Genomic DNA, 18,335 nt, shown 5'->3' with positions numbered 1-18,335 from the left:
ACCCCGACTGCAACATGAACCCGCATCAGACATTCGAGATCAACCTGTTAGTTTGCTTCCTTTATATTTAAATAACCAGTAAATAAGCAATATAATAAAGTAAATCAATAAACTGAAGGAAACATACACTCTTAAAAAAAGTTCTTCAAAAGTTATTAAGTAAAGAAAACGGTTCTATAGTTCTATATAGAACCATGAACACTCAAAGAACCCTTTGTGTGATTAAAGGGTTCCTCGCATAGTAAAAGAGTTCTTCAAATTGATGGAGAATGTGCTGTAGATGGTAATTTGAAAACCTTTTTGAAAAGGGGTCTATAGCACCAAAAAAGGTTCCACTGTTGTTACAAGCCAAATAAATCTTTTTTTATTGGTACTACATGGAACCCTTTCAGCTAAGAGTGTAGTTATGTGATTTCCCTTCACTAGCACACCTGATTCAGCTTAAGAAGGGGTTGATAATTGGACTCAGAGAATACCTAACGATCAAAACTATTTATTTGTTTTTTTTTGGTTTGTTTACATCTTGTCTAACGTTTGTTTTTACCAGTGAGGGGTGCTAGCTCAAAACCAAAAAAGGATACTTCATGAACCTTCTGTGTTTTACAAAACTATGCAATGCAGAGGAGGTTACGATTTCTTTAAGCACTGATGTAGACACAATTATATAAACTGGCATTTTTAAGTCTGTATACATAAAAACGGGGTTAATATGAACATTGTAGTGCTCACCGCTATTAAAAGATACACTTCACACAAGTCGTGGTGCTTTATTTTCTAGCTGTTGTCAGCCACAGTGAGCAGGTGAAGCTTTTTTCTCTCTAACAATTTGTTCCCTACCCCAGCACGTTTCTCTCCCTGAGGCATTTCCTAAGCCCCTCATGCCCCCCCATCCAGTCCAAAGCAAAATTGACCAAGTACAATAAATGCTGGAGAATACAAAACCTAAAATTAACATGCAAAAACATTTCTTGATTACGCCACAATACTGACATCTACATAAAACTTAGTAAGTCCAATCTGTGTTTTCTATCTATTTGAAGAGTTCCATTCCACATGCTGTAGATCCATTTTTAACAATTTTGAATATAACAAGTTTTTAAAAGGAATAACAACTGACATATAAAGGAAAACACTATTATAATCCTGTAATAACCTTGCTGAAAAAAACTCAACATTATGCTGGTTTTGTTGGTGATCAGCTGAATAACTTCCATTGCTGCTGACCAGCATCCAAAACACAACATATCCTGGCTTTGCCTGATTTCTTCTATCTGTAAAGCCCACGCTTGAAAATGCAGTTTTGGAGCAAAACAATTGGACTACTAAGAGCAAGGACATCAGAGTACAAATGTCTCGGAAACCAAGCCCTTATCAAAACAACAAGAAGGTCCAGTGGGAACATCAGACTGACAGATGGAGAAGAAAGCAGAGCAGAAGAAACAACATCAGTATCCCCTAGCCATGCGCTAAGACAGAAATTAGGCCATAAAACTAAATGCAAGCAGAGCAACATGCTTAGTTCAGCACGATGCAAACTACACTTGTGAACAGCGCTGACAATACAGAACTACTCTGTGAACGTGTCACACAACAAAGGAGGCCTAACTCCTCAGGAACCAGGGAACTACTTACATCTAAAAGACAGTGGAATGGCATGTTTTAGATAAGGAAGACAACTGGTTAGAAAGTGGCTTCTTCGGTATCTTTGTCGAGCTGGAACAACCAGCTCTGAATGGGGGCGTCTGCAGCAACACTTATCAGTTACTTACACTGCTGTCAGAACATCTTCACAACAGCAGATTCACACCCACACCTCCAGAGACTTTTTTTTGTTTTGTGACATAGTTGGTATGAATCACCTATCACCTAGAGCACTCAAATCAAAAAACAGTATTTCGTACTTTAAAAAATGAATAATAATATAAACACTGGGGAGATTAAGAAACGTACAGTTTACTCTGCATATGGTCCATGGAAACTAACCTGCAAAAAACAGTCAATTTTGAGTTCATTATTTTTGTGAGCAGCCTAGGCCTGCCCATTCACAGTGAAGTCAAAAGGAATATTTCAGCCTGGACTCACTCAAAAAAATACATGGTTGTATGAGCTTAATTCACTTATGCCATGCATTTCTATTCTATCAACATAACCTCAACATAAAGTTCAACTGCTGATGGAACAAAACTGAAACATTTCAATCTGTTTGTGTTTCACTGGATTGGAATCAAAATAAACCGTTTTCATTAATTGAAAGGTACTTTAATTCATTGCTTTCCATTGTATATAAACCAGTTATTTAAAGACAACTTAATTCATTTATTTAATGTCAATATATTTTAGTTAGGGATAAAGAGAGGTTGGAAAATGGTCATATACAAATGAATTTTGACTGTTTTTGATACATAAACACACACAAATGTTATAAGTAGGCCCTTTAAATGCCAGAAAACACCAAACTCTGAACAGATGAAACCTTGTCTACTTCTAGACAGTTGAATCACCTGCACACTGACGCTGAAGATTTTGATAGACTTTTGCTCTCTTTTCTCCTCACATGCGCAAGAATATTTGACATCTGGTCAAACTTAACACTAAATACTACTTTAATTTCTGTTATTTGCTATATGATCTGCAGCTTCGCATAGGCTGTGAAACACAGAGGTCAGCTCAAAAAGAGAAGATCATTCAGAGGCCTTATGAGCTGAAAAATGAAAGCTTCTCGAGATCATTATTCTTTTTAATTGACAACAAATCATGTCTGCACGCATCTCTTTCCAAACTGGGTGGTCACTCCACTGGCCTTGAAGTCAGTTCCAGAGCACTGTAGCTCAGAACAAAGACCAGTGATATTTGGCACAAAACAGTAAAAACAGTTGAGAACAACTGTCTGATTGTATGAAATTGATGTCAGACTATAAGAATGAAGGGGAAAGGCACAGTCTGAAGAGGAAAGCCCTCGGGCTTCTCATTTAAAAAGCCACCCCCCGCACACACACACACACACACACTCACTTTTTCCATCACCTCTGTCTGAAAACTGATATTACAGTCATCCGTGAATGGGCTTTCCATTTGATATTTGTTTACATAGTGCCATATTATTCTCTAATATTACAGGACACTGCTGGTGCACAATACTTTTAGTGACTCTATAACGTCCCTGCGGAGTCCATTTCCTACACTCCTCTTCTGTTCACCACTTAATCGTTTAGAGGAAATGTGTCTTGAGTAATGTTAGGGTACACATCAAACAAGATATAACCAATACCAGCACTGCATAAAGAGAGAGAGGGAGAGAGAGACAGTTTATGTCCAAGTGAGTGAACATAGCTACATTAGTCTTAGGAATCCATTACCTACTTGACTGCTCTGCTCTGTTTAATTAACAGTTTATTGGGTTATTAGGGATGTCAAAATGGACTGTTTCTTTCTGTGGTTTGTATTAGCTGAAAGCCCAAAGTGCACTTTGTGTTAATTGATCTGTCCACAAAGAATTGCACACCTTCTTTGAGAGGAATGATGTAATTGTTATGAATGCAGCAAACCACAAGGGTGAGAAAAAAATTGGAATATCTGTGAAGCTGAATCACATGTTAAAGGGTCAGTTGATCATTTTATATGGACACTAAATACATACACTGCATGTTTTAAAAATATTTCTGATTGGCACATTATGTACAAACCCCATTTCAAGAAAAGTCAGCACACTTTGTAAAATGTAACAAAAACAAGAATCGGTAATTTGTTAATTCTCTTGAAGCTGTATTTAACTGACAAATGTACAAAGAACTGACTTTTAATATTTTGGCTGACCAACTTGATTGCATTTATGTAGGTTAGATGCCTTCAACACACTCAAATAAGCTGTGACAGGGGCACAATAAGAGTGAAAAGTTTATAGAATATTGAAGTTACGTTTTGAAATATTCCATAATAAGCAGGTGAATTGATGACAGTTGAGGGTATCATGATTGGGTGTAAAAGGAGCATCCACAAAAGATTCAGTCTTTGCAAGCAAAGATAGATCATGGCTCAGCACTTTGTGTCTTTCACTAAAAGATTCACGGAATCTGGAAATATCTGAGTCTGTGTAGGGCAAGGCCAGAAACCACTGTTGAATGTGTGTGACCTTGCAACTTGAAACTCTATTGTACAAGGAGAGAGCCATACATCAATTCTATGTAGCAACACCGTTGAGTTCTTTGGGCCCAAGCTCATTTCAGATGGTCCTAAAAATCGTCCTAAAACAGTGGAAATCTGTGCTGGTCAGATCTGTCCATGTTTCAGCTTGTTTTATGGAAAAACAGATATCGAGTTTTCCTTGCCAAAGATGAAATGGGCCATGCAGACTTTTGTCAGTGAAAGATGCAAAAGCCAACATCTGTCATGGTATGGGGGTGCATGAGTGCGCAAGGCATGGCTGACCTGCATTTATGTGTGACGGTACCATATTTTCCATATTTTGGGTTTTTAGAGAGACCTATGCAGCCATCATGACGACATCTATAGCAGCGTGGCTTTGTCTGTCTCCTACTAAAAATGTATGGCACATCATGAACAGGAAAAGCAGACAATGACGACAACAGACTGTTGAGCAGCTGAAGTCATGTATCAAGAAAGAATGGGGCTGTGGGTTCCCAAATGAATAAAAAGTGTAAGGAAAAGGTGATGTAACACAGTGGTAAACATGCTTCTGTCCTACCTTTTTTGAGTGTGTTGCAGGTATTAAATTCTTAATTTGTTTATATATACAAAACATAATTAAGTTGGTCAGTGATAACATTGAAAATCTCTTTGTACTTTTGTCAGTTAAATAAAGGTTCAAAAGAATTAATATATCATCTTGTTTTTATCACATTTTACAAAATGTTCCAACTTTCTTGTAAATAGGGCTTGTATTATAGATACTAGAGGGAAATTAAAGTTGAAGATACTATTTGTGCTGGCAGGTATTGATGTATCAAATCTATTCAAGACATCTACAGTTGTTTTTTTTTCATGCATTTGATCATTGTTACACAAACATATTGCTGTTGTCAGAAGAAAACCTCATCTCCAAAATGGTAACGTTATAGGAGAAGGAAAAAGCCAGACTTTTTCCAAGTCATTTTGGGCCATTTCTTTTAGTCTAATCATCATGAAATTTACATACAGTGTAAAGGGTAGCAGGTAAAAACTGAAAAACATCTAAAATGGAGATACAAGGTTTTCTTTCGACAATAGTGATATGTATGTAATTACATAGTTAATAACACAGTTAGTTACATAATGGTCTCCCAACATTATGTACATTATGTAACTATTTATGACTTTTTTTTTCATATGTTTTGATTCAAAACAATGATAAAACATTGGAAAATGTAACGAAAGCCACTGCACATCAAGACTTTATCCACAACAGCAATTTTTCATCAAAGTGAAATCATAATAAAATATATCCTCTGCTGCTTACAAACAAAAACAGCACACTTTGAATCTCATGCTTTCTCAGTCTCATTAAGTAAAATGTAACAAAATTCATGTCAAAGTGTAAATGCACAAGCTTGGAGGGTTAAATTCTTTCAGTTAACTCTTTAAGTGTCTGCTGCAGGTTTGACAATCTTCCAATGCAATAATAATGTAATAAATGACTGGACTGTGGTTGAAATAGAAATGCACTGTACAACAACAGCACCTATTGTACACTATGTCTTTGGTATTAAACACCGTTGACAGGTCGGCGTATTTATAGGCCCAAGGTCTGTGTGCACTGCAGTGAAGCCAAGTGTTGAAGTCCTCTTCAGAATCCAGTGAGCACTAATATGGCTGCTGCCCACTCACATCACTCCCCCAATCTAATAGTGAAGCACTGACTTTCCGGCTCCCATTGACTAATGTGGTGTCAAATCTCTCTCACATCTAAAAATATTCCTGTTGAAGGCACCATGCGGTGAGAAGAACTGCTTAATCCACTTTCATTCTCATTTCTCTAGCCAGTCTCAGTGCATCTTGGTTCAGCTTCACATGCTTCTCCAAGGCACATACTGCTTAATGCAGATGCTTAAAGATGCTTTGATATTTCACTGCAGTTTTCTATGACCAACACATTTAAAACTATTTCTGAATGATAAATCTGAATGGCGTGAAATGAGGAGAACACTACTGTTGTCAGCTAGAAGATTTGTACACATTTAGGAGTGATTGATATTGGAAAATTAGCTTTATATGACTGCTCTAAAACAGGCATTATTAGTAGCAGTAGTGGTATTAATAGTAGTAGTAGTATCAGTAGTGACAGTAGTACCCATACCATTGTTATGTCCCAATTTTAATGTTAGAGGACTTCAGAAATGCTGCTTTTTAACAGCAATTGCTAAGATTATACAAATGCTAAGATGGTATCAGTAATTTTCACTGATTCAAAACAAATTTGTACTACTTTCATTACCTTCTGAAGCTGGCAAAACCATAAGCTGATGTGTTCTGATGGATATTTGTGTGGAAGACAAATAAATGTGTTCTGTGACCATCGTTCACCACAGTCTCCAGCCCTTCCTTCTCAGGTTGCCATAAAGTGCCACTTTAAAAGCAGGCATCTGCATTTTCTGTTCACCATGAAAGCAAAACTACCCACTAAAATCGTTTTACATTAACAATATTGTGGTAGCCTGTTACTGTAGCCTGTTCCTACCACACAAACATATGTGTCTCTTACTGCCTTCCTGAAGGAGTGTATACAGAAAGGAGAGTGAGATCAGGAAATGGATCCCCTGCTCATTACCAGCACATCATCATAAATGTAACACGCATAGACTTCAACAACACCAAGTGCAGCACGGTGACGAGCCGTTCGCAAATGACTGGCTCTTTTTGAGTGACTCATTGATGTAAATGGTGGGAGCAGTTCTATGATTTTTCATAAAAGCCGTATCAGTACTTTAGAATGTAAAAACTCTTTAAAAATAAAGGTGCCATAATGGGTTTTTGGAATGAACCATTTTTGGTTCCCTAAAGAACCTTTCAGTGGATGGTTCTCTCCAGAACTATTTTAGTAAATGAGATGTGAGTGTAAATAACTTTTTTAATTTTTAAAGAACCTCCGCATAATGTAAAGGTTCTAGGAAGAACCCTTTACATTAGTAAACCTTTGAAAGGTTCTTCACACTCATAAATCTCTCTTACAAAAATGGCTTGTTAGGGAGCTAGCATAGTTCTTCTAAGGCATCACTCAAAAAACTCTAACAGTCTAACAGTGCAAATATTGCTTGTGAGCAACATTATTATACAAAGAAATGGTGTGTTTCATCTGTAGTGGTGAGACACAAAATTAGAGAAGCACAATGTAGAACTGCTACTTTATTATGCTACGTAAGTGCCATTATTAAAACATAGCAATGGGAAACAGGCTGCACTTCAACATGCTACAAGCAATCTTAGTTATATAAGTAGGCTAGTGTTGATTAACAGTAAACTTTACCACAAATGCTCATCAAAGCTGGTAAGCTAATTGAAACTGAAATAGAGAAACATGCACAGAAAAGCTTATACCTATTTATTTTTTTATTTGTATTTATAGGAAAGAAACTAATTGCACAAGCTACTTTAGAACCAAAAGAACGGCTCTTGAGGAGATGATGAACCTATAAAAATGAACTAGCTCTTCTGAAAGATTCAGAAAGCCTATCACTCATCCAGTGTCCTTAGAGAGGACCGTACTTGCCTGAGTGGGAGGGGTTGGTCGTGTACTCTATTGGCTTTTTTCACAAGCAGAACATTTTAGGTCCCTCCCATTCCAACACTTTTGCACACATGCATACACTGAGGCTAAAAACAGTCACACACACATACACAATTGACTGGACAGGATGGTCAAGAGGGAGTCGCATTCTTCAGACCACCTCACTGGAGGTTCATCCAGAAAGGTAGGTGAAGTCACGCATTTCCTTAACCGTTTAACAGGGTGGTGGAACAAGCACTGACAAGCAGTTACCTAGATATTTGGTATTTTTGGTTCGTCCAGGACAGACTGTTGTTCCCAAGGGAGTCTTGTGAACACACAGCGTACTTTAAGTTAATGATTCAATTAAAATCAGTGCAAATATTATTAACTGATGTTTGCATTAATGTATGTCTGTTTTCCTTAATGTCTTGTATCCCTCAAAGTGATTTGCCTAACTTGGTCACTACATTGTTTTACACAATGTTTAGATATTTTCTGCCACAAATGCACCATTCTTTTGCCAGTTTATGCCTGTTGGAGAGTTTTTGTGAATTGCTTGGCCTGCACTTTGCTGTCAGATAAGTTTAATCTCTGATAAAAGATCAGAGCATCAGAAGCAGATTAGACTGAAAATCATTTTGTATTGATTACTGTCATGTAGTAACTGTATAGTAAGCACAAGGATGTGGACATCAGTGATCAATGATAAGAGGCTAACACAGTACACTACAATGCAAAAATATAGTGGGATGTATACGGTATACATAGTGTGATATGTGCTAAAGTTTGCAGCAGATTACACCAGCCATTATGAGTTGCACTTGAGCTGCACTGATCGTACTAAACAAGAAAGGTGCCTCCCTAACATTGCAGCGCATCCCCATTTGGCTGTTGATCTGTAGAATGTGAGTCAGCCTCCCTTCACTTCTTTCATCAATAAGCCATTTTCCACCACTGACCCATCAATGTCTGGATGTTTTTTCTCACTGGTGGACCTAAAAAACCGAGCAGCATTGCAGTTCTTGACACTCAAGTTACTGCTGTTGGCACCTGCTCTATACCCTGTTCTAAAGCACTTAAATCTGTTCCTCTTGCCCATTCTCTTAATCCATGTCTCAGTTGTCTAAAGCCTTAAAAAGTCATCCTCTAACCTCTCTATCCTCCTTCATTTACACTACATGGAGTGATTTCAGCACGTAAAATGATCTAGGGATCACAGCGTTCACTTAGATTTACTCAGTGTTCATTTTTATTTCGTGAACGTGGCAACAAGGTCTCAACATATGTGGACCATCTTCAGGCCTGTTGGAGAAGCATTTCAAGTAACTCCTCATGAAGCTGATTTGAGAATGCCTAGACTGCATACTGAAGTTGACATCAAGGCAAAAAACAGGCTGGTCACTGTACAATTCCATATTTAGTTATTTCATAGTTTGATGTCTCCACTTTTATTCTAAAATGACTAAAAGTGTAGACTTACACTATGAGTAGGTGTTTCTGAACTTTTGACTGGTTGCGTAAGTGAAAGTTCACCATACATGTAGGAGATCTAGTGTATCAAAGCTAGTACAGTGGACAATACAGCTATTCCTGATTGAAGCACATAGCACACAGAAATCTTTCAGCTCAAGCAATTCATTCAGAGATGAACTTGTTTTGACAGGAGATAAATCATCCATTCATGCCCTTTCTCTGACTATTCACAGATAATGACCACTAAAGTGGCAACAGCTTTGGCTGCTTTCTTTCTTTTGGCCAGCATAGCGGTTATTATAGCAATAGCTACAGTCCAGACACAGCGCAGGACTTACCTTTCCCCTGGACTTAAGGTAAGACCATTCATATAACTTAATGTGACATATATTTCATTTAATGTAAACGTACTAGTCAGACCACTTTAGGGTGGCATAGTAAAATTACCACCCAAACACAAGGAGGTTAAATGCAAGCCAGAGTGAAATTGTAGGGGGTTGCTCGAGGCGGGTTTACTTAAGATGAGAGACGCAATTTGAATGTGTACAAGCTCCTGTAACGCTGCTCCTCACAGCTACACTTACTTCAGATTATGAATATTCATTGTTATTATGAACATGTGTCATAGGTTACAGTGAAACTGCAGGTGTCTGATGGAAAATTATGTTCTCCTGCATAACTGTTGAGCCACTTTGAGCAAAGTATTGTGAAATGAAATGCATTCTTAAAGTCTAGACCCCCCCTAAGCTTCAAGACAATAGCCACAGAGCAAAGGTCAGAAAGATCATTAGACTATCATGTCTTACAATTGTTATTTTGTTATTTTAAATGTTTCTGCATAATTAAATCAGTAAGACATAAAGAAGGTCATTCAGAGTGGGTTGACATGAAAGGCATATAGAAGGCTTACCAAATCAGATTTTTCACAGTGGTGATAGAAACCAGACGTCCAAAGCCTTTAATACCTCTAAAGGCATCCTTGAAGAAAGTTTTTACACGAAATGGTTACAAATATGATGCATGAGACAGCTTTTAAAATAGTTTTGAGATAATGTGTTGGACTTAAACATATATTTTTAAAAGTCATTCATAGCAGAGAGGTACATGCAGGCCATCATGTAGTAAAAAAGACCCAAAAGAAAACTTACAGTAAAAAAAATGGCCATATTTGCTTTGTGATCCCTGGTTCCTATCACCACCATTGTAGAGACATTTGAGTCAGTAAGTTTCTCTACCATGAACTATTACACATCAAACCACTCTGAATGATTTTTTAACTTCTGAATTACTGAACTATGCAGACATTTGGAAAATTCAGGGCCTGTAAATTTTATATAAATTACAGGAACATTCTGTAACAGAAACTTAATTTGAGGACACCATTATGAAGTCCTTTAATGTTTCATAAAGATATTTCTCTGAAGTGAAGGCTATTAGAGCTTCCCATGTCAGAGCTGTATAGAGGACCTCGGGCAATGAGACATGTCTCTTCATGAGTTTCTCAGAAAGCTAAGACCTCAAGAGCTAGAGCTCTAATTGCTGCAAATGAATAGAACTATTTATGATTGTAAATGTTCCACTGTTTGTCGGCAAGAATCCATCTCCCTCTCTCTCTCCCTATCTCTCTCTCTTTCTCTCTCTCTCTCTGTACAGTATGGTATTGTGTTGGATGCTGGCTCTTCCAGAACTACTGTATATCTTTACCAGTGGCCAGCAGAAAAAGAGAATAACACTGGGGTCGTGAGCCAGACCCAAAAATGTTTGGTAAAAGGTATGAACCAAAGAAACCATCATGGAGATCAAACGTCCATGATACACACACAGGGTGAACATACAGAGATGTGAGGAAAAAAGTGAGGAAACAGCAGAACATGTGCCCTGGAGGTTTCTGCCCAGCGCTGATGTTCAACTCTAAACACTGGTCCAGGGGGCTTTTCTGAGGATGTCAGTCAATCAAACGAGAATTTATCATTTATGTTATAAATGACAACATATTAGCATATTTGCCACCCTGCTAATGCTAACTCAATGACAGACGAAAAACAAAATTATCCTAATGGTGTGATACATGCATCCAAAATCATTTTTGGTAACGTTCTGTAAAGCTGGTCCAACGTCGGAAACAGTAGCAACATGAGAATGCACTTGTGGGCGGAGCATGCATAGGTTGATTTTAGTTTAACTTGAGGTTTGATGTCCATAGTTGCATTTTAAGCATTACAGTCAAAAATGTTAAAAGAAATACAATTTACTCTCAAACCATTTGAAAGGTTCAGTTAAGCTTAAACATGAATACAGCACAGATTTACAGTAGAATTTTCATTCACATTAACGTGTCAGCACACAGAGACCTTCTTGGCCTTAAAGCCTAACGTGACCGAGTTAATTTAATTATACTACTCCAGCATCACCACTTCAAGTCAATACAATTCAAAATAGTTTTATTGTGAAGGTGTGGCCTTTGCCCATAAAGAAAGCATTGCCATTATGAAGACTGCTTTGCTGCTCTATTAACACTGATCTGTTACAGTGTGAACTGGCTTCACTCTTCTTACTCATGACTCACGCAGCACTTGCCACAACAACCTTCTCTTTTTTGGTCTTAATATCATGAACATATGCTAAAACAAACCCTCTGAAGTACATCTCTCATTAGCTATATAAATTTAGTCATTATGAGTTTTTCTTGTTGTGGTGGTATGTTTCTCGATGACAGGCTGCTTAATCATGGGTCAAATGATTAATGACACCATATAAAATGATAATTATGATGATGCACATCTCCAGGTCCTGGTATCTCAGAAATGGATAAAGATTCCATGACAAATCTTAAAAAGTGCATGGATGAAATGATCAAGGCTGTCCCCCAGAGCCAGCACAGTTCAACACCCGTCTTTCTTGGTGCAACAGCTGGAATGAGACTGCTTCAGTAAGCCTTATTTATTTATTTATTTATTTATTTATTTACTCATTGTAAATAAATTGTCTATAACTTTGTGAACAGGCCTAAATTTTTGCCATAGTATGCACATATCAACAATATCACAATATTGATGATCAGTACACCTCAAAAAAAACTTTTTCAACTGTGCAAATTCTAATACCCACTTCATATAGGCAGAACAGTGAAATATATATTATATCATTTTTCTTGAATAGGAATTAGATATTAATGTCTCATTTCAAAATGACTGAAAAAATTATTTTTTTTTATACAGTCTGAAAAATGAAACGGAGTCTAACGCCATCCTGCTGCAGATACAGGAGTATCTCCGTTCTTTACCCTTCGATTTCCAGAATGCTTCCATCATCTCAGGTCAGGAAGAGGGTCTGTATGGGTGGATCACCGTCAACTACCTGATGGGAAACTTCCTGGAGGTCAGGTTGAGAGGCCATTTCCGTTTGAGTGGGAAGTTTAACAGTCTTCAGTTTCACAGATGGAATTTTAATGCTATTATTAGACCTTTATCAGGGCATTTTAAAGGGGATCCATGTAAAAAGGTTTTATGGGATACAGAAGAGTAGTAAACTAGTTTAATAGGTTTAGAGTAGTTTGTTGATGGTTTGGTGGATTTTTGACTCATATCTTGCTCACTTTGATTCACTCTACAGAAAAACATGTGGAATGCCTGGGTTCATCCTCATGGAGCCCAGACAGTAGGGTCACTGGATCTGGGTGGAGCGTCCACTCAGATTGCCTTCACAGCCCCTGATGATGCCATAGGAAAGGATCTCATCAGGGTGTCCCTCTATGGCTACGAATACAATGTCTACACACACAGCTTCCTGTGCTATGGCAAAAATGAGGCAGAGAAGAGAGTTTTGGCACAGCTTGTACAGGTAGAGCTGATCTGTGAACACCTCTTCACTTTACTGTTGGGCCCTGAGGCCTCCATTAAAGCTGTTTAAAACTCTTTATCTCTGGAGTAGGTGGGTTTTGCCTAAAAAAACAAATATAACATAACAATATATGACTGAATACATGCAAATGAACATAAATATAGTAAAATGTAACAGGAGTTTCTTGTTTTCAGAAAAGTAATTGATACCCTTATATGTCCAAAAGTTTGTAGACACTTCTAAAAATAGCCCAATTTCTTATGAAATCAAGAATATTTACAGGGAGCTTGTCCTCCCTTTGCTGTAGGAACAGCCTCTAGTATTCTGGAAAGGCTTTATACTGGATGTTGGAACATAGCTACTACAAGAGCATCCAAGTGATGTTGGATGATTAGTTCTGGAACACAACTTTTCCCAAAGATACTGGGCTAAGCTTCATCACTCCAGAGAATATAGTTCCACTGCTCCACAGCCCAGTGCTGGGGAGCTTTATACCCCTCTAGCTGGTGCCCCATTCTATTGGCAAGTGTTTATGTTGAGGTTATTCAAATTGTAGAACACCTGTATCAGTAACAGATAGACCTGAATTGACTAATTAGAAGGGCTGTCTGGATAGTTTTGGACATACAGTGTGTCTTGACTACAAGAATACAGTTAGAAATTTGGCTCTTGACTTCTGAGTGCACTGCACTGCAAGGTCTGGAAAGTTATATATAGTTAAATATATATTCTAATGTTAGTGTATTTGTTAGCTTTTTTAATAAATAAATGATTACTGCCCAGATAAATAGCTCTACATATCATTTTGTCAGATGGCCAAAAACCTGTGCACAATACTGTACATGGACAAAAGAAACTACCTTCTGTCCTGTACATAATACAATAAGAATCATATTACCTTTTTAAATGCAGTATAACCAAACAAAATAAGACTTGATTGGTAAAGTCTGCTATTTTGAAATATGCCTTTTAAGAAACGGCCAAAACTGGAGGAGTCATGATCTCCAGGGGTGGAATGTATGATGCTGCCATTTCTGTTCATTATTGAATCTCAGGCCTGTTAAAAGTACATTATAGCATTACTGTATTGATCAATCCATTTCTCTTGTTTTGATCCCCATAATAATTACCTAATTGCACAAAGCAGACTAGAGCAAAGCAAAATGCAGAATCCCTGTAAAACATTCCTCTCACTAATCCATTAATGTGCATATACTGTCCATTTAAGAAGTCCATTTAAGGCTGATGCTAGAGCTTATCCAAGCTATGCCAGGACGTTCCCAGACTACTCTGTCATCAATAATGTGTTGATGAGCAGTGGCAGATCAAATTACGTCAGGGTTCATTACTGTTTTCATATTTTGCTCTTCTTAAATTATGTTAGATGTGAAGTATACCGTAGATACAGATGAAGACAGATGACAGCTAAATGATTTATAATATTATAAATTAGTTAGGATTTCTCAGGGTGTAATAACTGACCTTAAATAGAAGAAGCTACAACCTAATCACCTCTCTTCTGCCTCAGAAATCCTCTAACCGGACGCATATAAAGCACCCATGCTACCCTGCTGGCTACAACATCTCCAAGCCTCCAAGCGATATATTTGACAGCGAGTGTACGGAGAGTGACAAGCCCACTCCATATCACCCTCAGAGGAACATCACTTTCTTTGGTCAGAGTGATCCAGCTAGGTGCAAAGACCTGGTCAAGAGTATTTTTGACTTTAAGTCCTGTCAGGGGAAAGGGAACTGCTCTTTTGGAGGAGTTTACCAACCACCGGTCACTGGGGAATTCATGGTAGGCTTTATTCTTAGCTCTTGTAGGTAACAGCGTTAACTCAAAATGAATGTTAAAGAACATATCTAAAAAATTTTTATAAATTATAGGGAATGACTCATAAAAAAGCATGTTTCAAGCATGAGGTGTTAAATGAATTTCTACACTGATGCAAAAATAACATAACATTTAAAGGTTTTTATTGATTATTTTTCAAACTCAAGCGTGGTCGTAGTGGGCCGGGAAAGGCAAATATACTTGTTAATGTAATTGTAAATGTAATCTGTGGGACATAAATAGCACCACATTCATAGAATCACCCATAAGTTGACTACCATTTCAATCCGTGCGGCTATGAATGACAAAATTGCAGCCAGGGCCATTTCATTCAAATGTTCAGACTGTGTTTTGGCTTCTGGACTGGATTCACTTCTTACATTTGGCTCTTTTATTTGCCTTTTCATGAAACTAATCCAAAGTAGTAACCAAAGCTTGCCTAGATAACTTCTAAGAAACAGGCTAAGGGCATTCAAAGTATATAGATGTCTTTTAAGGAGGTTTAAGGCTGCCTGCTTTTCATTTCAAAGGCCCTTTTTGTTTTAAGGCTTTAATTAAGAAAAAAAAAAACTTGAAAGGAATATTTCAATGCTTTTTTTCTAAAGTAAAATCTCAGGGATTTCAAATTCAGATTAAAAAATGTGTGTTTATTGTGTAAATTATAAATCATAAAATTCTTGTTTATCCAAAAAAAAACAATCTATGGGTTTAGTAGTATTCTGGCTGGAGTAGTGTCTGCTAGCTGACTGGTTTACTGCTGTCAGTGACTATATTACAACATATGGAAATGAATCTCTGCCCACCACATTATTCAAATGACTGCGGAGCATTAAAATGGTCCCCAGCGAGCTATAAGCTCAAATGCATTGGGATCTTTATCAGATCTTACCATAGGATGGAAATGATAGAACAACTGTTGCATCTAAAAGCAGTTTTGCTGTCTTGTTGTATGTAAAAGTAACATATAACAAGACAGCAAAATTGGTCCAAAAATGATCTATTCTATTCCCTGTGAAAAATGTGGAAAAGCATGTAGTATTTGCAATATTTCATTTCCTAAGAACAATATGTTTGAACCACATTCCCACATTAGTTTTGTAATATGATTGCGTTATCATTACCTCTGTATTACTGTGTTAATCTTGTGTCATCTGTTGCTGTTAAGGCTTATGCAGGATTCTATTACACTGCCTGGGCTCTTGATGTGAAGGGCTCCAACAGTCTGGAGAGGTTTAATGCCACCATGTGGTCATTCTGCTCAAAAGACTGGACATCAGTGAGTACCTCTCCCACCATCTGTGCATGTCAAAGACAGGACAATTTCTGGAAATAGACTTTTTTCTTATGAACTGATCATTTATTATATTGAGTATTAAAAATAAATTAATAAATACTTTAGAAATACTGTCAATCACATGAAGATATGTATTCAGTCACCATTTCTTGTCCTTTTTTCCCTCTTCTAGCTTAAAAGAAAGTACAACATAACAGAGAAACACTTGAAGTCTTACTGCTATTCTGCAAACTATGTCCATACAATTCTTGCAGACGGATACAAATTCAATGCGGGCAACTGGGAAAATCTCAATTTTCAGAAAGAGGTACAGATAAAATAATGACCAAAGTGAAAAGGTTATTTAATGCCATTCAAAGCACTGATCCCCACAATATTATACACACAGCATTCACGCCATCTTTATATGTTCTTTTCTTCTCTTTAATTGTCTAATCTCTAAAATATCCAAATTCCTTCTCAAGCAAAACACACATCAGATTATCAGATTATCTTTTGGACTTCATGCACATTTTTTCTAAGCATCTGCAATGTTAAGCTGCATCAGGAATGTCATCATAATGAGGTATTTAGTGAGTGCTGATGTTTTGCAGGTCAATCAGACGAGTATAGCCTGGTCTCTGGGCTACATGCTGGCCCAGTCTAACATGATCCCAGCAGAGGCAAAGCTTCTGAAGCTGCCCATCCCCAACAGCGTCTTCGCTGGGCTTCTCTTTATCTTCTCCGCTCTGACCATAATCACCCTCATGTTCCTCATCATCACACTGGTGCGCTTTTGTTACTGATGACCCTGAAAGCCCTGCTCAGGAACTCAGCTTTATCTTCAAGCAACAACACTAGAAGAGCACAGTCACTGTAACGTAAGAATATGTGTGTTTTCCCAGCTCTCTGTGCTGCTGTCTCAGCACTTCCTGACTGGGGCTTTAAACAGGCAACCATCATGAGTCTCCAGTGCCTGAGGCACAGGCATCTCAGCCAAAGAGACCCACTGCACAATAGTACATGTAGCCCCTGATATATTACTTTGGGTGAATGAGGGAGTTATGTTTATTTTTGGAATGCAAAATAAGATTAGCTGGTATGATGGTCCAATGCTCAAGAGGAGGTAAGAAAAAGGTTTTGCAAACAAGCTGTGTGAAGAATTGACTTATGGCTCTATTATTATTACTTTTCTTTTCTTTGATAGCTCAGATTTAATTATTTTGGTGTCAGATAATAAAAACGAATCGATTTCAACATTATATAACAGTCACCCTACACAGCACAATAGCTCATACTGTTGTTTCCAAATCATCTGAACAGACTTCACAAAATCTCTTTACTTGAAGCTGCTCCTGAAAACTACACATTTATGCACACAGTAAGACAGGGCAGGTGAGGAGGAGGAGTGGCATCTATTTATAATAGTGATTTTAACTGCAAAAATGCCACTGTTGTTGAATTTACACCTTTTGAGTATATTGCGCTCAACTTTTTTAGTGATATTTCTATGTTATTAATTGCAATATATAGAATACAGAAGTAAAGAAGAAAGTGTCTGAAACTTAGTTGAAAAAGCATTACACTGACTCAGAGACAGTCAAGAGGTGCAAACATTTATAACAGTGCATTGAATACAGTTCTGACTCCCTCCTGTAATGATCTGGTCTCTGGCCTAAATTCTACATTAAAGGAAACTCTTGAAATTCTCGTACCAGTCAAATAAAAGAAAAACATGCATACTAACAAATCTGTAGATGAATAAAATACGCCATCTTAACTCTTTAAAATCAAAGAATTTATGGAGGAAAAGTAAACGGCAGGTACATTATAATATTCCCAAAGAGCATCTCCACCTACAATAATGCTATGAAAGTAGCCAGACAGCCATACATCAATAGCGTACTTAATGAACACAAAGATAATAATAAGAAGAAGAAGATCTATTTTCCACTATACACTGACTAATTTCTGCTGATGTGTTGCATAGTGATTTATCTTCTAAAATCTGTAAAGAATTTGCAGTTCATATTCAAAATAAAATAGCCTTGATAAGATAGAATGTAGCTCAGCCTACTGAAATGAGCTCCTATAACCTTCCTGATAAGCCACTTACATCAGTAACAGCATTTCTCTGTTATCGATTATCAGGAGCTTACAGCTGTTACAAACACGTTTGTTAGTTTTGATTTTGACCCCGTTTCTACTTTACT

The 18,335-nt window shown here is 37.4% G+C and overlaps 1 protein-coding gene across 1 annotated transcript; it reads left to right on the top strand.

The window, feature by feature from the left end:
* Positions 1-7,797: 7,797 nt before the first annotated feature.
* On the top strand, positions 7,798-17,939 carry entpd3 (ectonucleoside triphosphate diphosphohydrolase 3). Its single transcript, XM_036579075.1, has 10 exons — positions 7,798-7,901; positions 9,406-9,528; positions 10,826-10,943; positions 11,960-12,101; positions 12,391-12,550; positions 12,785-13,012; positions 14,541-14,813; positions 16,015-16,125; positions 16,316-16,450; positions 16,737-17,939. The coding sequence occupies exons 1-10, from the start codon at positions 7,845-7,847 to the stop codon at positions 16,926-16,928; spliced, it is 1,539 nt and encodes a 512-aa protein (XP_036434968.1). The 5' UTR covers positions 7,798-7,844; the 3' UTR covers positions 16,929-17,939.
* The last annotated feature ends 396 nt before the right edge of the window (positions 17,940-18,335 follow it).

This window comes from Colossoma macropomum, unplaced genomic scaffold, assembly GCF_904425465.1.
Source record: "Colossoma macropomum unplaced genomic scaffold, Colossoma_macropomum, whole genome shotgun sequence".
NCBI classification, from domain to species: domain Eukaryota; kingdom Metazoa; phylum Chordata; class Actinopteri; order Characiformes; family Serrasalmidae; genus Colossoma; species Colossoma macropomum.
Note: the sequence above shows the minus strand (reverse complement) of the source record. Positions and strands in the feature narration are given on the sequence as shown.